The 20,750-nt window shown below is 36.5% G+C and overlaps 3 protein-coding genes across 4 annotated transcripts; 2 read left to right on the forward strand and 1 right to left on the reverse strand.

Moving 5' to 3' along the window:
- The first annotated feature begins 748 nt into the window (after nucleotides 1-748).
- SHM3 (serine hydroxymethyltransferase 3) lies at nucleotides 749-4,428 on the forward strand. The gene is made up of 12 exons (XM_022281097.2): nucleotides 749-906; nucleotides 1,201-1,439; nucleotides 1,649-1,841; nucleotides 1,950-2,124; nucleotides 2,202-2,319; nucleotides 2,401-2,513; nucleotides 2,613-2,735; nucleotides 3,271-3,375; nucleotides 3,488-3,574; nucleotides 3,655-3,762; nucleotides 3,846-3,918; nucleotides 3,999-4,428. Exons 2-12 carry the CDS (start codon nucleotides 1,229-1,231, stop codon nucleotides 4,271-4,273), a joined length of 1,581 nt encoding a protein of 526 aa, XP_022136789.1. The 5' UTR covers nucleotides 749-906; nucleotides 1,201-1,228; the 3' UTR covers nucleotides 4,274-4,428.
- A 2,109-nt stretch (nucleotides 4,429-6,537) lies between these two features.
- On the forward strand, nucleotides 6,538-19,075 carry LOC111008295 (protein PAT1 homolog 2-like). 2 transcript variants are annotated; one of them, XR_015788185.1, is made up of 6 exons: nucleotides 6,538-6,923; nucleotides 7,984-8,129; nucleotides 10,699-10,755; nucleotides 11,476-11,551; nucleotides 15,646-17,863; nucleotides 18,764-19,075. XR_015788185.1 is itself a non-coding variant. In XM_088118537.1 (5 exons), the coding sequence occupies exons 1-5, from the start codon at nucleotides 6,872-6,874 to the stop codon at nucleotides 17,736-17,738; spliced, it is 2,424 nt and encodes an 807-aa protein (XP_087974663.1). In that variant the 5' UTR covers nucleotides 6,538-6,871; the 3' UTR covers nucleotides 17,739-18,303. The 2 variants fall into 2 exon arrangements, 1 of the variants encoding a protein (XP_087974663.1); XM_088118537.1 differs by lacking the exon at nucleotides 18,764-19,075 and having other exon boundaries at nucleotides 15,646-18,303.
- Nucleotides 18,625-19,968, reverse strand: LOC111008192 (protein TIFY 5A). The gene is made up of 3 exons (XM_022280802.2): nucleotides 19,536-19,968; nucleotides 19,350-19,425; nucleotides 18,625-18,904 (listed from the first exon to the last, which is right to left on the reverse strand). The coding sequence occupies exons 1-3, from the start codon at nucleotides 19,622-19,624 to the stop codon at nucleotides 18,707-18,709; spliced, it is 363 nt and encodes a 120-aa protein (XP_022136494.1). The 5' UTR covers nucleotides 19,625-19,968; the 3' UTR covers nucleotides 18,625-18,706.
- Between the last annotated feature and the right edge of the window lie 782 nt (nucleotides 19,969-20,750).

Here is a 20,750-nt window from a genome sequence, read left to right on the forward strand (position 1 = left end):
GTTTTTTAATAATAATAAAAAAATTGTACAACTCCAATACTCGTGGATTAAATATGGTAGAATAATATTTTTATTTATATTTTGAAACAAATCGAAAACATGAACAACAAATAAAAAACTTGTTTTTGTTATTTCGAAAATTCATACATATTTTTTAGAAATATTTTTAAGTAAATAAGAAATGAGAAACATGAATAGTTGTCAAATACATATATTTTTTTTAATAAAATTGAAAACGAGAAACAAAAAATAGTTACATTATCAAACTAAACATAAACATTGAGATTGCATCATCTTAAGTAACCTCTCTTGGTCCCTACAAATTTTGTTGTTCTTTTTCAGTCAAATACTTTAAATCATAATTTAAAAAAATTAGTGTATTATGATCGAACTTCTAATATCGAGAGGAGGAGAGGAATACATGTCAATTACCTTTTAACTATGCTCGTGTTGACAACTAATCTACTGTGAAATCGATTATTGTGATTCTAACGACCATGTACAACTTTAGAGTTTGATTTTAATGAACGAAATGGATAACTCTTGTCACGAATGTAAAATTATGGAATATACTTTGAGGGCCAAATTTGTAAATGGACTTTTTATTAAATTATAGATTTGAAAGGATATTGACAACTGCTGACATGGAAAATACATATCCGATAAATTCTTATTAAAGAATTACTAATTAGTCCTTGAGCCAAACGAATCAGAAAATTTTCGATTATTTAAAATTGGTCAGAACCCTACGCTTTCGGCCACTCTATATTCGAAGCCAAAAGCACGAAGAACGCACAAAAAACACAACGGGGGAAAAAAAAGTCTCAGCCGCTACGCTTCCGACCCTCCGCCGCCTCCTCCGCCTCCTCCGCCGTCATCTCGACCCCTCCACTTCACCGGTTCAAGGTTCCGTTCTGCCATCACTGAATCGTTATCTCGCTTTCTTTTAGCTTTTTTTTCCCACTATTTCTGTGTTGAAGTATTGGAATGTTGGCGATGAACGATTAATATTGTTTGTTTTCACCTAAAAAGAATTAAGCAGCGCGCTTCGAAGTGTGTGTGGTTAATATGACTATGTTGCTTGCTGTTTTTGGACTTTTCATGTTTATTGAAGTTATTGTTGTCCTGTAATTTGTAATCGAGGCTCTGTTATGGCGTTTAATGGTTACTGAAGTTCGTTTTCCTTTATGAAATGGGTAGGAGTTTTGTGAAGGTTTAAGTGGACAGAATGCAGGCTGCGAGTGGTGCTTCTATGATGGGTTCTCTGCAAGTTGTTGTTTGTGCGAAGGGATCGGCTTTTCCTTCGAAAGGGCCTAGCATCTGTGTGTTTCCACAACCGAAGAAACTGAATATCTTGAAACCTTGTAAATCCTCGAATGTTGAAGCAAGCGCAGTTGCAGGAAGGTCATCTGTCTCTGTCACTGTTCCTGAAATTGGAGGTGAAAACTATTATCTAATTGTCATCAAAGTTATCATTTGTTTGAAAGAAGTCTAGATTTCGCCCCTCTACTAGGAGGAAGAAATTGTGCAAGATTTCTTTTGTTTTTTTAATACCATACAAGCACAATTGATCACTGGGAATGAAAAGAATTTGATTTTGATTGAGTGGTAGAACTTAGCTTAGGTTAACTTCCTCGCCGTTATGCAGGTGGAAGCCACTTGGTAGACCATGAATTGAGTGAAACTGATCCCGAAGTTCGATCTATTATTAACAAAGAAAAGCAGCGACAATTTAAAAGCCTTGAACTTATTGCCTCAGAAAACTTTACATCTCGGGCAGTTATGGAGGCAGTAGGGTCATGTCTCACGAACAAGTATTCAGAAGGATTACCTGGCAAAAGGTGAACTTTCTTCATTTGATGATACTTGGATGTGAATTCAGGTTTTTTTTTTTTTTTTTTTGGGGAGGGGGGGTTATTGCAAATTAAGATTTTTATTATGCATTTCAGGTATTATGGTGGCAATGAGCATATTGATGAGCTTGAAACACTCTGCCAACAAAGGGCTCTAGCAGCCTTTCATTTGGATGAGAACAAGTGGGGTGTAAATGTTCAACCATTATCTGGATCACCTGCTAACTTTGAGGTTTATACTGCAGTTCTTAGTCCACACGATCGGATCATGGTGAGATGATTGTTTTTTGGTCCCCATATTAAATCAGACAACCATCAACTTTACTAATTTGTGTTAAGTGACTTTAGGGTTTAGACTTACCTCATGGAGGACATTTGTCTCACGGGTTTATGACACCAAAAAGGCGGGTATCAGGCACATCAATTTATTTCGAATCTATGCCTTATCGACTTGATGAGACTACAGGTACTTCCCATGTGGGATAAGGCTTTTGTTATGGTCTCTTTCTCGGTTTATGTATTATAATTAATTAGCAAACTCTTACAGGTATCGTAGATTATGACATGCTTGAAAAAACTGCTAACTTGTTTCGACCAAAGTTAATTATTGCTGGTGCAAGTGCTTATCCACGAGATTTTGACTATCCTCGCATGAGAAAAGTAAGGATTTTAAATCCTGTGTTAAGCATTTTACATTAAGAAGCATTGTTTAGACAATAGGTTCCATTAGTGAATAACTTATTTGATTCGTTCCGGTAGATTGCGGATGCTGTTGGTGCTTTTCTCATGATGGATATGGCTCACATAAGTGGGCTTGTTGCTGCTTCGGTAGTTGCTGATCCTTTTGAATACTGTGATATTGTGACAACGACAACACATAAGGTAAAGGATAATTTTTGTTTTTGTCTATGGGTGCATCATTTTAAGTACCACGTTTTCCTCTAAATTCATTTAATTTTTTAAAAACATAAGAAAGGGGGTATATTCAAGAACCAAACTTATTTACCAGAGTAGATAAAGCCCCCACCGGGATAAAACTACTATAAAAGAAATCTTGAGTCCAAGTTTATGTAATGATTTCTTTCTATCTTGGAAGATACTTCGGTTTATTTTTAGCCATAGAATCCTCAAAAGAAGCTCTAACTTCACAATTCACCAACCACTTTTGTCTTGTCTTTTAACTACCAGCCCGTGGGGTCTTCAAGCAGCCAACCCGAAAGAGAGCAGAGGAATACTAAATTCGTTTCATAGTCATTTACCTATTTTGGAAGCGTTTTTCAGTCTTATCTTGAAACAAGCGTAACTTTATATATCATTTAGGACACGTTTAGATCATCACTCTCAGAAATGCCCTTGTTCTTCGCATTAAAGAAACTGCTTTCTCAACCTGAAATAATTGTCAAAAAATTGTTTGCAGTCTCTGAGAGGTCCAAGAGGTGGCATGATATTTTTCAGGAAGGATCCAATTCTCGGAGTTGACTTAGAATCTGCAATTAATAATGCCGTGTTCCCAGGATTACAGGTTCGTTTGACTGGCCTTGTGTTGTGGTAGCACGTAAAGAAGTGTTCATTCGTTTTGCTAGATACTTCGTCTTCGATTTCTAAACATTGTCAATTTTATGGCTGTTGGGCAGGGTGGTCCTCATAATCATACAATTGGGGGACTTGCTGTCTGCTTGAAGCATGCACAATCCCCAGAATTTAGGGTCTATCAGAATAAGGTACTGCACTTCCTCAATGAGAACATGTGGTGTAAGACACTGTTTTCTTATTTTCTAACAGAGCATTTTCATACTCTTAGGTCGTCTCCAACTGTAGAGCTCTTGCGAGTCGACTTGTCGAGTTAGGTTATAAGCTAGTTTCTGGTGGAAGTGACAATCACCTGGTTCTTGTGGATCTCAGGCCATTGGTAAATTTTTGCGTCTGGATAACAATTTTACGTTTTCTCTCTCCAATAAATTGATGACACCCGGGGATATACTCTAACAACAGGGTATCGATGGGGCGCGGGTGGAGAAAATTCTCGACATGGCCTCGATCACTCTCAACAAGAACTCTGTACCCGGTAATGAAGTGTTCCAATTCCAACAGGCCAATAGTCATATCGAATTTTCTTGAACTAACTCTTAGTTGTTCTATACATAGGTGACAAGAGTGCTCTAGTTCCTGGAGGCATTCGTATCGGATCGCCTGCCATGACCACCCGAGGATTCACCGAGAAAGAATTCATAGCAGTTGCAGACTTCATCCATGAGGGTGTTCAAATAACTCTTAATGCCAAACAACTTGCCCCAGGATCAAAGCTCCAAGAGTTCCTCAAGTTTGTGAAAACCACTGATTTCCCTCTCGTGGATCGAGTTTCAGAGCTTCGCTCAAGAGTTGAAGCACTCACAACTCAATTTCCAATACCAGGTCTGTAAGTCTGAGTTTCACTCCATATAGGGAAATGGGTATAAGCTTACAATAAAAATTCTGACAAAAAAAGGGGACCTTTTGTTGATTGTAGTAATAAAAACCACATAGTTTGTAACTTTTTATTTATAAGCTGTTGCTGCAGCAATGAGGCTTTTGCTTAGATTCCTTTTTCTAGATTTTATTTTTATATTTTCTTCCTGTCTGTTACACTTACTATTTGGATGTGTTCTCTGAAAAATGGATTTTGAAAAATGTTTTTTGTAAATTGAAATCGCTAGAATTCATTTGTATGATAGATAGACTTTCTTTCTTTTTTTTTTTTCCAGCTAGAACTTATTACTGATTTTTTTTTTTTTGCTTTCAAATAAACATTATGTAATAATACCATTGCGAATGAATAATTTACATGTTAGTAATTTTTACACTAATAGATTTTCATTTGAAAATTTGTTGAAAATTTTTTTATATGTCAAAATGAACTATAAAGTATATATTTAGTGGGAGAATAATAAGATTTTGACAAAAATGACTTTAAAGGGTTTTTTTTCTAAGTTTAGTAGGTTTTGAGAAATTATTTAATTCTTGATGTTGTGCAAATTTTGATTTTCTTTAAGTTAGTCAATTTAGAGTTTTTAATTTCTTTTGGTTAAATTTAAGGACAATGCTAATTACTATGAGCTATAAAATATTTCAATTTTAATTTATCATTTTAAATGGATAAAAAATCTCAATTTTTATCAAATACAATGACGGTATTACAAAATTATATTTTAATATTGTGTTGAAGAATACAATTTGTTTATTTATTTGTGTTTGAATGAAAATCACATAGCTAGGAAGGAGGGCCCGGCCTAGCCATTATTTTTATATATGTAACATTTTCAATTCAAATAATTTAGAAATTGAAGTTAGAGATGAAATTTTTAAACCTAAGTATATGTATACATATTTTGTAAAGTTTTTAAAATTAAGGTTAAATTAGAAGAGCGAGCAAATCAACTTTTAACACGTCAAATATTTTATAAAAATAATAAATGTTATATGTGAGATTTTTTTAGAATAAATAACATACCAGTCCACTTGTCAATTGTCACTAGGGAGTGGGTTAAGTTAATCTAATAGCAACTTGTGAGTCCTAACCCATTAGGTGAGATATATTAGTTCATTCATAAATTTCGTGTGCATTAAAAATACAAGAACTTTCAGCATTAGATATCAAATACAAGAGTGAGATAATTGAAATATATGATTGCTATCATATTCATATTTGCTAACTATAAACCTATATGAATTAACCGACCATTGCACCACTCAATAAAAATAATTTAGTATAAGTAAATCTCAACCCTGATATTTGTTACCAGTCCCAAATTATAAACTCTCTGACAACTAGATTGATGTGTATGTGATGGGTCTAGCTCACCGTGTCTTCAAATTTTGATAACAACCTAAATATGCACTTTCAATCTAGAACCTACCTTATAAAAAAGGCAAATTTTAAATCTTCAATCTCATCCTTTGAGACTCATCATAATAAAATAGATGCCAAAATATGGTTTAGTCCTACTTTTAGTTTTAGTTCTAGTTCGTTGTATTTCCAACTTTGGTTCATTTTATTCCATTTAACTTCAAAATGTTAATTTACTTTTAAAAGTGACCATCTTGGTCAATTAATTTTTATTTTTTAATCTGATTTATTAATTACAATTTCAACGCAACGTTACAACCAATATATTTCTTAAAATGTAAACATTACTTTATACTAAAGAGTTCCCGTTTTGTGTAAAATTTGTGTTAAAAATTTTAAAAAGAGAGATTAAAATGATCTTTTCTTGAAAAAGTAAGTGACAAAATTAACATTTTTAAAGTCCGTACACTAAAACGAACAAGATTATCAAAATAAAAATGAACATTTTAAGAGTATATTTCCGAAACCAACATAATATTTTAGCCTAAAATAAAAAATAGAGACTAAAATATTTGATAGAATCATAAACGAAAAAGACACTCCAAACCCGATATTTTGTTTCGTCTCTAATATTTTTCTCAACTATCAAAATGGATCGCTCCTAATCCAAAAGAATATCCTCAGTAGCGTAGCACTCACTCAAACACATTACATCACACCACCGAAAGTCCTCCACGTGTCCCACTCTTGTCCGGATTTGTCTCACTAAGCACGTGCCTTCCGCGAGCGCAAAAAAGTTAAAATTAAAAAAATACAAAATAAAAAAAAAAAGAAAAAAAAAAGTCTTCGTCTTCTCTTCTCTCTCTCTCTTCCCCCATGGTTCATCGGCTGTAATTACCTAAGGGCGAACCCCCCCGCGCCCCGCTAATGTTCCCATTGAATCCCTCTCTCTCTCTCTCTCTTCGAGAGAGATGGGTCTCGCCATCGCCATCGCCCTCACCCTCACTCCCGCCATCGACAAACCCCACCTTTCAATTCCCTTTCTCTTCCTCTCAATCTTGATTTCCACTTCAACATAACCCTAGAATTCAATTCAACCCCACCGCTTCCCTTTCTTTCTTTCTTTCTTTCTCTCTTTCTTTTTGTTGTATGCTTCCTTCACCCTCTCCTTGGTTGCTGATTTCTTTCCCTTCCCATGGAACAACCTGATGCCAAGATTCTGAGGGACTCCCCCGAGAATTCCTCCGGTGAGCTCACTCTCTCTCGGGATTTGTCTCCCAATTTTGATTCTGGGTTTCTGAAATTGTGTGTCACTTTCGCGATCGAGTTATTCCTCAGCTTCTTGGGATTTCCTGAGAAGTGGGTGGATGAAGGGATTTTCTTTTTTTTCTTTCTTCTTTTTTGTTGGGTGTAACCTAAAGGGGGTTGTCGCGTTGTTTGTAGTTTGGGACCTTGAGTTGGGTCTGTCTTGGTATGTTCTTTATGTTGAATAGTTGTGGTTTGTTTGAGTTTTGCTTTCATTTCTGCCTTTGTTGGAAGTTTTTCTTCCTACTAGAGCTGTTTTTTTTTTCCTTATTTTAATTGTTCTGCTAGTGTGCTTGCATTTGAATGCTTAATGGAAATGGCGTTGAATGTCACGTATTGCTGCTAATAAATCGATCCTGTGCATGATGGTATTAAATTTATCTTTTATTTTACTTGCTAAGGGGAAGTTAAATCCCGCAATTTAATTTGGCGGAGATTTTTGCCGGCGGTAGAAGGCTTCTGAAGACTTACACCATTTGATGATTTTTTGTCCATTTGAAGTATTAGTAATTCGTGAATTGTTGGAAGACATGCTTCACAGACCACCTTTTTACGTTGGGGTAGGGGGAGGGGGAGTGGGGGGACATTTTTGGTTCGCCTGGGTTTCTGCTATGTTTTGGGATATTCGGGATGAATGTTACTGGTGATTTGTCAGCTCTTGGTATCTCTGAAATGTGGAGTTTAGCCCATTTTCATGCTTTAGCTTCTCATAGCCTTTTTATTTAGATTAGTAGTGTTTTCTTTGTTATTGGATGTGTTTACTAAGCTGCAAGGTTTTGGCTCCTTTTGTTTTTTTTTTTTTTTCTCATTCATGTTAAAAGTATATGTTCCTACAAAATTGAACTATTTTACTGCATTGTTCTGTGTTATGGAAAGAGGGGGAAAATTTGAATTGGGATAAATTAGATGGTCCTCAGCTGATAACTTTTTATTTCTTTCCTTCCTCTAATTTTATAAACTACTAATTGATAATCATATATATATTTTAAATTTTTTGTGCAGCTAATTCACTCTTCGATGCTTCACGATATGAGTTTTTTGGTCAAAATGTCGTGGGAGAGGTGGAGCTGGGAGGTTTAGAATTAGATGAAGATGTTCCTTTATTTGGATCTACAGATGAAGAGTATCGGTTATTTGTACGGGAGGAGGTAGGTTCCAGTTCTCTTTATGTTTCTTGGATGCTATTTCTGTTTCCTATCTAACAGAGAGAAAACTTGGTTGAGTTTCCATTTTTCGTTATCTTTGAATTGAGTTTTAAGATGGCATGTTAGTGTAGAGTTGGAGCTTAATTGAACTTTTATTGGTAGAATCTAATAAACTAGGTTGAGCTTAATGAAGGCTTTCATGAGGGCTTTCCTTTTATTATTTGCCTTGTGAAATTTTCTCTGAGTTGTGGCTGGAGAGGAATAGAAGGTTTCTTTTCATGTCAATTTAGATTGGGAAAGCATTTCCAGTGGAATGATACTTGGAAATTGTTTGAGGGATAGTGGTCACTAAGAAGTGAGAATTCTTTTAGGTGCTCTGTTTTCTTTGGATTTTTCAGCTTGGAAAAATTTCAGTAATATTGTTATGTCCTTTATCTCTTCCATCATGTTGCTCTTCGCAATTATATCTCATTTGTAAGAAGGCTTTCATGAATCTTAACAATCTTTTGCTTCACTTCATTTCCTGCCTTTTTCATGTTCTTTGGTGGAAGTTCAATGCCTTTGGGGTAAGCACTGTTCAATTGTTCTGTGGTCAGATAAAGGACTTTTGGCTTGTTGAAAATTTGAAATCATGTCTATCATTTAGGGAATTTGGGTCGGGAGAAATAGATGATTTTTGATCATATAACCATTTATGTTATGGAGCATATTATTAGGTCTCCTCCAACCAAAGGAAAAAAAAAAGAGCATTGGGTGGTTGAAAGAGGGACTAGGGCTATAATTACCATAAGCTTTTTGTTCAATTGTGGGGTGGGAGATCAAATCTTCAATTCAACCTCGAAGGTAATTGGTGCTTTATCTATTGAGTTATGCTCGAATTTGCAATTTTTGAAAGCTTTATGAAGAATATATCGGTTAAATGTAGAATATCTGATACATTCTCAACCTACAAAGTAGTCCAAATTATCCCACGAAAGGTCCGTCATTTCTCTCTATTCAAACTTCATGAAGAATGGCTTTTGACCTGATAAAATAGGGACTGGTTGTTGGTGGAAAGAGATTTCAAAGAGGCTCCATAAACTGTCAAGATAATAAGAAGAGCAGTGTACAAAAGCCTTTTTATTGTAAGGAAATCTAACAATAACATGTACTGAAAGTTAAATAACCTAACCTCACTTGTTTCCCACCCCGAAAAGATACTCAATATCCCTGCAGTTCCATAAAAAATATGTTTGGATGTTTGATAGAATTGATTGAGCGAAGGTGACCTTTTCCCCTCCAGACAAGGTGACATTCCCATTTATTTAGATGCAGAATCAACCCCTCCACCTCCAGATTTTATCTGGCGCCATTAAGATTTCCCCTCTCAAGGGCAAGGTAGTTCTGAGCCGGCTCCCGTGGCACAGCACACTAAATTCTCTGTTTGTACTTCACCTGTTTGTTTCCTTCGCTTTTTAACTCACATCGCCATCAACAAAAACAGATTTACACTTGTTTATCTTAATAGCATAGATCATATATACATTCACTGTATTTCCTCTTAGTTCATATGGGTGGAGATTTTCAGATAGTTTTTGGCTTCTTGTTGGCTTTTACAACACCTGGAGGGATTTTTTATACCAATTTGTGGAGCTAAAAGAATTTGCAAGAGTCCATTATTGTTGACTTGTAAACAGTTTTTTAAATATTTAGTTCTCATTCATCGGTGTTAACTTTTTCTCGACTCATTAGTGCCGAAAACTATAGATTTAGATTTTAGACTTGTATGTCTTAATACTAATAATTATTTATACTTGCATTTTGCTTCCTTATTCTGCTTATGCTTATGAACAAAGATTTTGGATGGTTTTTAGATTCTCGTAGGCTTGGGCAATATGTAAAAGGGTGTTTAACCAGCCAAATTTTTGTTGGCTTGAAATATGGTGGATATTCCTTTCATGCTTTTGTGCATTTATAGAAGTGTTTGTGTAGTTAGATGTGTACATGTGAATACACCTTGGAGCACGATGAGAATTTAAAATCTTCGTTGGACCTGTGATGCATGATTTCTTTAAAAAAATTATTTTCATTAGAAGTCTAATGCACACACTACTGACGTCACAATTATCTTTTCAGTGGTATTAATGTTTTTATGTTTATTTATCAATGTTCGGCCCACTTTGTACATCAATGCTACATTATTTAGGATTTTGAATGGGTCATGTGTGTTGTTGCCTTCTGAGCAACTGGGGAAACTGTTATATTCGTTCATATTTTTTTCTCGACTGTGCCTGATATGCTGATATGATATACATTTGTGTTTTGAAATTCATCGAGCAAAAACCTTCTGCAGTTTCTGGTGCACATTTTTTTGCTATAGGCTCTCTCTTTTATGCTAATTGCATATACAGGTTATCATTGTCGAATGTTGACCATTTATACTGTTTATTCTTCCTTATTCTTCTCCAATTTCATTTTTTGTTTTTTGTTTCCAAATATGTAAAATTATATAACAATTATATTTAAAAATGCTACATGGAAGGTGTAGGAATCAAATTTAATAGTACTCATCATTTTTTTCTTCTTTTTTCAGGGTGCAGGTTTGGGATCTTTATCGGATGTGGATGATTTGGCAAGTACTTTTGCAAAGGTATGCCTCCCTTGATGATTATCAAATAAAGATGAATGAGAAAGTTTATCTTGAAATTTGTTAGTGGTGTGATCCATCCAACTGATGCATTCTTCTCGTTGAATTAAATTACCATCTGCCTTTAAGAGAGAGAAAGTTCCATATGTTACACAGAACTGCTCTCTTCCTAAAGTAATGATGCAGCAGATGTGATGTCAATTGAATTTACTAAAATATTTTTACCAATTAACAACCATCATGATAGCAGTTGCTTTGGAAGATAGCTACAACTACTTTGATAAATAAAAATCTCAACTGATAGAATGCTAATAACGAGCTTACACTTACATCATTAAAAAAAATAAAATTTCACGTGTGCCTACTTGCGTAGTTTGCATGCTATTGCCTATCATCTCGTTAGGATATGTTCACCATGCTAAGCTTTATGCATGCACATTTTTAGTGATGCACTTTCACTGATAAATAGAGTCCTTATTTTTATCAGGAGCCAACTGTGTTGCCCCCATCTGCATCCTATTCTGATTTTGTGTGTGTATTTTTGGATTAGAAACAGTATTTTGTATATCAATAAGAAATTACAAGATTTTACATCGATCAAATTTTCCTTCCCATTTCAACTTCTGGTTCTGTTGTTTAGCTGTTCCATCCATCATTGTCTTCTTTTTGAGAATAGCAATAATGATTTTCATTGTATTACTCACTCAATTTTTTGCTTCACAGTTGAACAAAGTTGTTACTGGTCCAAGACATCCAGGAGTTATTGGAGATCGAGGATCTGGTTCTTTTTCACGGGAAAGTGAGTTTTCTGTTTATGTATTTTCTTTATTTATTTTGTTGTCCTTCTGAACTCATAGGTCTATGTCTGTTTGCTGCTGAAGCATTATTGTTCATTCTAAAAGCTAAGAGTGGTTGGCTTTGATGAATGATAGACCGTCTTTTTATTAGAAGAACGGCCTCAGTTTACATTTTACAGATTATTACACTATGTACATGCTGAAAAAGTTAATGGAACGGCCTCAGTTTATTAATTCTAAATGTGGGTCATATTATATGCACTGATTTCAGTTGAGGACAGATGCTTATGAGCATGTAGGCAATCTGTGCTAATCTCTGATAAACAAAGGTTAATCATTGTATGAAGTAAATGAAATACAATATATGTCGGAAAAATATCATGACAATCTCAGAGGTCACGATGGCTTACTCTAACTAAAGATCTGGAAGTGGCACTTTTTTAAGATTTCATTTATGAAAAAGGAGAGTATAAGAAGGCAAGGATACAAGTTATCTCCTCCCTAATTCTCAAGTTAGGGGGTTTAACAAAATGGTCCCAATCCAAAAGGAGAAAACTTACTGATATTTTATTGATGATATGAACTATGAAGTATGCAAAATATCCACATAACTTCTAAAACCTGTGAACTTATCATTGGACAACCTATGTTTCTTTCAATCTAAATAGATGAAAGAGTAGATCTAGTAATGCTTTTACATAAATTTCTTGCCTTTCCTTCTAGCCACCACCCCAAAAGAAGCATTGGATGGATGAAGATTCATCTCGTTGTGCATACCAAACCATAACAAAAGTATTACAAACTGTAACAGTGATACCAACTCTTCAATGAGAGCTTGTTTTCTCATAAAAGAAAACAGTGACACCAACTATAGATATCTGGAGCTGATATCTTCTTATTGCCCTCTAATTTCCACTTATTGATCGTCCAATTTTTGAATAATTTCCCTTTAATTACTGGTTACGATATGCTATTTTTTGAGATAAGAAAATCACATATATTGTTATCTTTCCAATGAAAAACCAAGCTTTCATCCATACAACTAAAATAATTCAAATGGGCAATACAAAGAAAGAGAAAAGTGCACTACAAATGGAGCTTATACAAAGGAAACAAACTAAAAAATTATAAAAATAACTGACGCCCTAATAGAGACATTAAAACTAGTTGTAGCCCACACATTTTTAAAGGAATTTTCCCTCCTAAAAATCCCCTCCCTTGTCCTGAAACAATGCGAGGACTAGGACCACCTCCATAATCAAGGGGCACAATTTATTGCAAGCCAATCATGCTTCAAATGATTCTCCAAAACTGTCCCAAAACAATCTCCAAAGAGTGGCTGTCATGACATTGGACCACGACACTTTCGCTTGTCCCTTAAAAGGAGGCGTGACATTGAACTGCAACACATTTGCTTGCCCCTTAAAAGGAGAGCCCTCCAAGAACTAGGAGAAAGTGGCATCACACCCTATTGGACAACACCAGCTTATTGGAAGAAGCTTGGACTTGCTAGCTGCAACTAGAGGGCATTAGAAGAAAAGACGACGACTCTCCAAACTATCTTTTATATGGCGGTCAAGCTAGGGGAAACCAATAAGTTAGGAAATTTCCTTTGGATCCGATTGCAAGTATTTAATTGTTCTTAAATGAAGATCCCAAGGAAGACTTTAACATTCTTAGGAAATTATCTTTTTAAATTGCATTTAGGTCAGGGGACTGATTAAAAATTTTCCTCCTTCCAGTGAGAATTTGGTGAGGAGGGAGGTCACAGTAAAACAACCACTGGAACAACCATTTTGAGTCTTCCTGGGCTTTAGGATGGTGAAGTTTGTTAGGGTTTTGATGATTAATCCACTCGTTTCAGGGAGGATGGGGTAAGAGAGCTCATTGCAACTCCTATAACTAGCAATGATGACGTGTGGAAACTCCTAAGATGTAGCCATATGATTTAGTCTTTTGAAGGAAAATTTGAGGGGCCGCTTCCCGTCCAATCATCCTCCCAAAACAAGTTTTTCTCACTATTCCCAGCTTGTCTTTGTACCATTTCTTCACCAGGGAACAAAGTTTAGCTATTGGACCCTATGGCCCCTTTTAGAGATGATGGCCTTAAAATAAAGGGAACCACTAATCATTATTGTTGACACTTGCTGGTGATCACCTTTCTCCATAGAGCATTGGGCTCATTCTGATCATGAATCTCCATTCCCATTTAGCCAAAATGTTCACATTCCTGACATCATGATTTTCCATTACCAAACCTCCACCAATTGTCAAAGCTAGTGGTTATCATACTCCAACTAACCAGATTGTTAACTCTCGAGTTGGACGTGATTTTCCACAAGAATTCCAGCATTATTTTCTCAAGTCTTTTAATGACAACCTTAGGTGATTTGAAGGTTTACAGGGGGATTTTTCGAGATGGATTGATAAGGGTTAGCGACTTGTCTTTGGAGCATGTAAGGTTCTTCCATTTCGCCAGCTCATTAACCAAGCCTTTCCTCAACCGGATCCTTGAAGCTCTTGTTTTTGGGACTTCCCCGGCCTCTACAGGGCACCCCAAAATCTAAATATTAAAAAGGCCACTTACCAACTCCACAACCCCAGGACTGGGCGATCCTATTAATCTCATTTTCCTCAATTGTTGGATAGTGGATACTAGTTTTTATTTATTTAATTTTTTATTTTTATATAAGAAACAAAGTATTCATTGATCTAAAAAAAGGACAACCTAAGGGTGGAGGGTCCAGATTACCCTCCCCCCAAAACTAGACAATGGCAGCCTTCCAGTTACGATACTAACTTACTCATCTTCCTCAATGTTAATACCCGTGGTTAAGTTTTTGCTGAGGTTAGCCTTAAGCCCTGACATTATTTCAAAGAAATCAATAGCAGCAGACAAACTGCAAGTGATTGATGAATTGAGCTTGCTGAAATTTGGTTCTCTTTGAATCAAAATACTTGTAGTTTTTTCCTCTCATGATTATCGTTTATGATGTGAATCCCCATTCTGTGTGTAATTGTGGGAGAGAATGGAAAAGGGAAATGTCACGGGAAGTTGAATTGAAGAAAAGGAAAATGCTGAAGCTTTTTGTTTTTTGTGCTTCAGAGCAATTTTAATTGAGAAAATAGTGAAATGTCGTGTGATTTGTCTGCTCCTCTAGTGCATAAGCACACATAATACTTATAGTAGAAAGGAGTGGCCCACTGGGTCCACTGTTACAACCATAACCAATTATTTAAAATGATAATATAGCTTATAAAATGGAAATATAAATAAGCTAACAGCTACTGTGTGAAGTGGCAAGCTGATGGCATGCAATGGAGTTGTATTAGCCACGTAGGAAATGAGTGGCACTTACGGATGTAAATGTTTCATATTACTTTTGTTTGATCATTCAAAGTCTAATTTGAGTCTTCTCATATATGTACTTTTTTCTTTTTGATAGGAAATTTAAGATATGTTTTAATCACAAAAAAGAAATTCATAGAATGTGCTTTTAAGGAAGTCCCTTCCTTAAGTTCAGGTTTTTCCTGATTGATTGAGGCTGGATGGTGTTAGGGAGATTGTTAAATATCTAGGTTATTTCCCAACTACTTCTGCTGTAATTATGACCCTTTATTTACGAATCAATGCAGATTGTTAAATCTCTTTGGTGTTGTTTGTGGCTGAGGCCTTGTCAACCTACCTTTTATACCTTATTTCCTATTGATGAACCTAATCAAGAAAAGTAAGAATCCTTTTGGGGCTTTGATCTTTAAGAAGTTCCATCTATGATACGCAGTATACCTATAGTTAAAGGTTGTTTCTTATTAAAACCGAAAAGAAAAAAACATACTATACCACCCTTGGTTTGTTGCAAAGAAGAGACTGTTTGGTTTTCTTTCACCATCTTGGTGTTTAATGTGCCATAACAAACATGAGGGCTGATCAGTTCTATTTATGATTATTTTAATAAGTTATGGTGTATAATATGTTTTCTGCAGTTTGATGTGTGTTGGCCGTTGGGGTCCTCCTTAAAGATATAATTTCGTATTTAGTTCTAATGTTCTAATAATAATTCTCTATTTGTGCTGATTATCATATCCTCTTCTTTAGGTTCATCTGCAACTGATTGGGCACAAGATGGAGACTTTTGTAATTGGTTAGAGCAGCATGTATTTGATACAGAATGTGCTCAGGAGGAGAAGAGATGGTCATCTCAACCTCAATCTTCTGTTCGTCTTCCAGATCCAAAACCTTTGTATAGAACATCCTCTTACCCTCAGCAGCAACCTACACAACATCACTTCTCTAGTGAACCAATTCTAGTGCCAAAATCTTCTTTCACATCCTTCCCACCTCCGGGAAGCAGGTCTCAACATGGTTCACCTCGTCACCGTAGTATTTCATCCCTTGCTGATGGAAGTCAGTTACCCTTCTCTGCACCAAACATCACTTCTTTATCCAAGTCTAATCTGCAGTTAGCTGGATTGCATCATGGCTTGCATTATGGAGGTAATATACACCAGTTCACCACTCCCGGCCTTTCTTTTAGTAGCAGGCCACAAAATCAGTGGATTAACAATGCTGGTTTATTACACGGGGACCACTCAAATCTCTACAACAGTATATTGCAGCAGCAACTATCTCATCCAAATGGCCTTCTGTCCCCTCAGTTATTGTCAGCTCATCAGCAGCTGCAACAGCACAGGCTACATCACCCAGTTCAACCATCTTTGGCGCATTTTGCAGCACTTCAGTCTCAGCTCTATAATGCCCATTCACCATCCTCACATAGAGCAATGGTTGGATTGACTGATGTGAGAGATCAAAAACCTAAGTCGCAGAGAGGGAAACATAATATGCGTTCTTCTCAGCAAGGTTCTGATACTGGTAGTCAAAAGAGTGATAGTGGATTCATCCAGTTAAGATCTAAGCATATGACAGCTGAGGAGATTGAAAGTATCCTGAAGATGCAGCATGCTGCCACCCACAGCAATGATCCTTATATTGATGACTATTATCACCAAGCTTGTGTTGCCAAAAAAACTGCTGGTTCACGATCAAAGAATGCATTTTGTCCATCTCGACTAAGGGAGCTTCCATCTCGATCTCGTAGTGGTTCAGATCAGCATTCTCATTCCACGCCTGATTCATTGGGGAAAATACCCCTCGCTTCTATTCGAAGACCTCGTCCCCTCCTTGAAGTTGATCCTCCATCCTCAGGCTCGGGTGATGGTAGCTCTGATCAGGCAATATCTGAGAGGCCATTGGAGCAGGAACCCATGCTTGCTGCTAGAATCACTATTGAAGATGGTCTCTGTCTTCTTCTTGATATAGATGATATTGATCGGCTTTTACAACATAATAAACCACAAGATGGAGGAGTCCAGCTTAGACGAAGGCGGCAGATGCTGCTAGAAGGTTTGGCAGCGTCACTTCAGCTTGTTGACCCACTTGGAAAAAGTAGTCATGGTGTTGGCCCATCTCCAAAAGATGACATTGTGTTCTTGCGACTGGTCTCTCTTCCCAAAGGTCGAAAACTTATTTCTAGATTCCTCAAGCTGCTTTTCCCTGGTAGCGAGCTTGCTAGAATTGTCTGTATGGCTATTTTTCGCCATTTAAGGTTCTTGTTTGGTGGACTTCCATCTGATCCTGGAGCAGCTGAGTCAACATCTAATCTGTCAAAGACAGTTTCTGCCTGTGTTAATGGCATGGACCTTCGTGCACTAAGTGCTTGTCTTGTTGCAGTTGTCTGTTCCTCAGAGCAGCCGCCGCTACGCCCCCTTGGAAGTTCTGCTGGAGATGGGGCATCCGTTGTTCTAAAGTCCATTCTTGAAAGGGCTACTGAATTATTAACCGATCCTCATGCTGTCAGTAACTGTAGCATGCCTAATCGAGCGCTCTGGCAGGCATCGTTTGATGAATTCTTCAGTCTCCTTACGAAGTACTGCGTGAGTAAATATGAGACTATTGTGCAGTCATTATTTTCACAGACGCCATCAAGCACTGATATTATAGGGTCAGAGGCAGCCAGAGCAATTGGCCGTGAAATGCCCGTGGAGCTTCTTCGTGCCAGTCTTCCCCACACCAATGAACCCCAAAGGAAGCTTCTAATGGATTTTGCTCAGCGTTCCATGCCAGTTTCAGGATTCAGTGCTCATGGAGGAAGCAGTGGGCAAATGAATTCAGAATCAGTTAGGGGTTAGGAACGGAAACCACGATGAAGTTGCCGGGTAACGATGTTACTACTGAGATGGTTATTTTCTGCATCGCTCGCTTCCTTCAGGAGGTGAACGTTCTCGGGGTCGGACGAGGCAGGATGCGATGATTGGTAAGCGGCGTGGCCTTATCTCAGGAGTCCGTTGAAGGGCTTCTACTTTATCCATTTCAGCGTTTTCTTTTATTATTTCTTAAAAAAAAAAAAGAAGTTCCATCTAAAAATGCTTATTCTGTTTAATAATAGTCATATGCATAAATGTGTATTATTAAAATTCTTAATGGGGTTGTGACGGGAGCTTTATTTTGGTGCTCTGTCTTTAACTTGAGGCTGAAAAGTCAAGAAAATAGGTTGTAGAGGGCAGCAGTCATTCTAAAACTTTCAGGAGTCTTCTCTTTTCCAGACTGATTTCTTTTTTTCCTTCTTGGAAGATGTATGTTTGTTCAAAGTTTCTTTAGGCCATTGTCTCATTGGTCTCTCACAGCTGGATTAGAAGTATATGATGTCTCTTTACTCGGTGATTCAATTCTACCTCACCTTCTCTTTACATGAAATGGGCTGACTGATTGTTGGGCTTTCGATTTTACTCTGGAATGTAGAGGCACCATTTGGCCCATTCCCCTCTCCCAATGTGCCTATTTTAGCTGTTAAATAACATGCAAGAGAGGCAGATTCTCATTCCAGGGATTAATTTATTTGCCAAACATCCCTGCCCCGCCCCCCTCCAGCGAAACACCACATGCTCATGTCTTGATGGATGTTCGTTTTCATATTGCGGGGCGATTGTGGTCTCATTCAAAAAGCTTGAAAAGAGTGTTATAAGTTTCCTGTATTTTTTTTTAAGCTGATCTCCATTAACAATAAGAAAGTGAGAATGAGAGTGAAAATATTGGAATGCTTTGATTGATGTTGATTGTTTGATGGAAGTTGAATTGGGTTTTGAGGGGGGGTTGGTTATTACAATTTGTGATATGGAGACATTGATTGAATTCTTCTTGTCTTTCTCCTTTGTAGGAATCTCTGCAGAGATTTCTTAATGGAGAAACCTGCATTCCCATTCCCATTCTTTGGCATTTGCAAACTCAACCATTCTGGGTTGGCCCATCTTCCGTTGCCATTCTTCTCTTGGCTTGCAAGCCGTAGTATTGCTCTTGCCTGCAAAAATGTAACCATATTAGCTTCATTTGTGTCTCTCAAAACCCGCTAATTTTTCTTTGGATTGCTTCGTGTTTTGAGTGATAATGATAGCTTTCATACATTTCCGCTTTTGACTAATGTACCGATTGGAATCTAGAGGATTTAATATAGGAAGAAAAAGTTAACTTATTTGGAGTTTCTCAATTGAGCGAACTTTGATAGATCTGTTTGCCATGTTAACATTTTTTACCATCGAAAGAGTAATGACAAGCTCACTTTTTAACATTGTACTATTGAAAATACTTTTTACCATTCTAAAAGTTGGGAGAAAGCTTACTTCTAATATAAAACCTTTCTTTAGACACACATCATATTCCAATTGGGTAGAATTATATGCAATTTATACTACTCTCCACCAACTATTAAAAGGAAGAATATGATAATGAATAAAAGAGGAATTTACCTGGAGTTCAGTCAAGTCACAGAAGGAAAATGTTCCATTATAGAAAACCATGATCTGCTGCTGATGGTTGACAGTCCTACAATATCCATAAAACACAATTCCAAAACCCATTCATTCATAAAACCAAAATGAAGAAGAAGAAGAAGAAGAAAAAGCTGATTGTGAATTAATATAATTTAGTCTCACATGGGAATTGCAGAGAATTGGAAGGTTTTTGGTTGTGAAACAGAGGAAGATGGCCATAGACCAAGCTCCAAACTGAATTCCCTTCCCATTTTCCAATCTGCAATCTCCAATCCAAATCCAAATCCAATCCTCTAAGTTGTAAGTTTTTGAATGAAGCCCATGGCCTGTAGACATCACATATATATAAGACTTAAGAGAGAGAGAGAGAGAGAGAGAGAGAGAGAGAGAGAGAGAGAGAGAGAGAGATTATGAAACTTTTCAAACTGTCAAAAATATCTACATGGTTGATGTTGTAAGCAAATGGGCATGTGAAAAATGAGATCTTTGGAGAAACGTGCTAAGAAAAAAAAGAAAGAAGAAGATGGGGGTATCATATGATCATATGGCCCTCTCTCTCTTTGGATGTTCTTGGGTTTTCTCTCTCTAGAAGTCCAGCTCTTTTGCCAAAAATGGGCATGGCAATGGCAAAAGGGATTAGGTTTAGTTGGAGGCTTTGAAGGGGTTTGTGGGAATTGATTCACATGTCAATTTATGAGAGAGAGAAAAAAGGGTGAAAATGGTTATTTGTAAATGGAAAGTTCCCCACCTTGTGAGGAGTTGGAATTTGTTGGATTTGTTTTTTTGCTTTGCTTTTTTAGTTATAAACTCCAAACCCTTTCTTAGAGCCTCTTTTGGTGTCCATTTTCCACCCAAATCACTTCCTCTCTTTCTTTTTGGTAATAAATTCTCATTCCTACAGAAATATCTCACATTTTTCTTCTTCTTTCTTAATGTTAAATTTTAACTCAAAAAAAAGAACTCATTTTTTTTGGAATTAATTGAGACTTGGGAGTTAGAGATTTGAACTCAAAATAGATACTTTAAATCAATTGAATCTTTGTTAGTTGAATTGTCGTATACGTCACCCTTATAGCCAGATGAGAGGGTTTTAATTTATATTAAACTTTTAAATTCTTCTCTATAAATCGTAAACCTCAATTAGTAGTAATGTTTCTCATCGATCTAAATAATGTCTAGAAAAAGAAACGGTCCAAGACAAAAATGCCTTAAAAGGGAAAGAATTACTAATTTTTCAAACTCAACACCAAAATGTTGGAACTTAATCAAAAGAAATGTTCAATAAAACCATAAAATCTAGGTCTCGTGATTAATTTTTAAAAAATGGGTGAAATTTCACTATAAAGTTTAACTTTGTTTTTATAAAATCAAAATAGT

This window comes from Momordica charantia, assembly GCF_013281855.1.
Source record: "Momordica charantia cultivar OHB3-1 chromosome 10 unlocalized genomic scaffold, Mcharantia_2.0 BLBB01000010.1, whole genome shotgun sequence".
Classification (NCBI taxonomy): Eukaryota; Viridiplantae; Streptophyta; class Magnoliopsida; order Cucurbitales; family Cucurbitaceae; genus Momordica; species Momordica charantia.

Excerpts from the sequence above, each read along its gene's own strand:
- SHM3 (XM_022281097.2), top strand. The coding sequence starts at position 1,229 with ATGCAGGCTGCGAGTGGTGCTTCTATGATGGGTTCTCTGCAAGTTGTT. Across the intron at positions 2,320-2,400 it reads TCGACTTGATGAGACTACAG|GTATCGTAGATTATGACATG; the intron begins GTACTTCCCATG and ends AAACTCTTACAG. Across the intron at positions 2,514-2,612 it reads ACTATCCTCGCATGAGAAAA|ATTGCGGATGCTGTTGGTGC; the intron begins GTAAGGATTTTA and ends TCGTTCCGGTAG.
- LOC111008295 (XM_088118537.1), top strand. The coding sequence starts at position 6,872 with ATGGAACAACCTGATGCCAAGATTCTGAGGGACTCCCCCGAGAATTCC. Across the intron at positions 6,924-7,983 it reads CTCCCCCGAGAATTCCTCCG|CTAATTCACTCTTCGATGCT; the intron begins GTGAGCTCACTC and ends TTTTTTGTGCAG. Across the intron at positions 11,552-15,645 it reads TGGTTCTTTTTCACGGGAAA|GTTCATCTGCAACTGATTGG; the intron begins GTGAGTTTTCTG and ends CCTCTTCTTTAG.
- LOC111008192 (XM_022280802.2), bottom strand. The coding sequence starts at position 19,624 with ATGGGAAGGGAATTCAGTTTGGAGCTTGGTCTATGGCCATCTTCCTCT. Across the intron at positions 19,426-19,535 it reads CAATTCTCTGCAATTCCCAT|GACTGTCAACCATCAGCAGC; the intron begins GTGAGACTAAAT and ends TGGATATTGTAG. Across the intron at positions 18,905-19,349 it reads GTGACTTGACTGAACTCCAG|GCAAGAGCAATACTACGGCT; the intron begins GTAAATTCCTCT and ends ACATTTTTGCAG.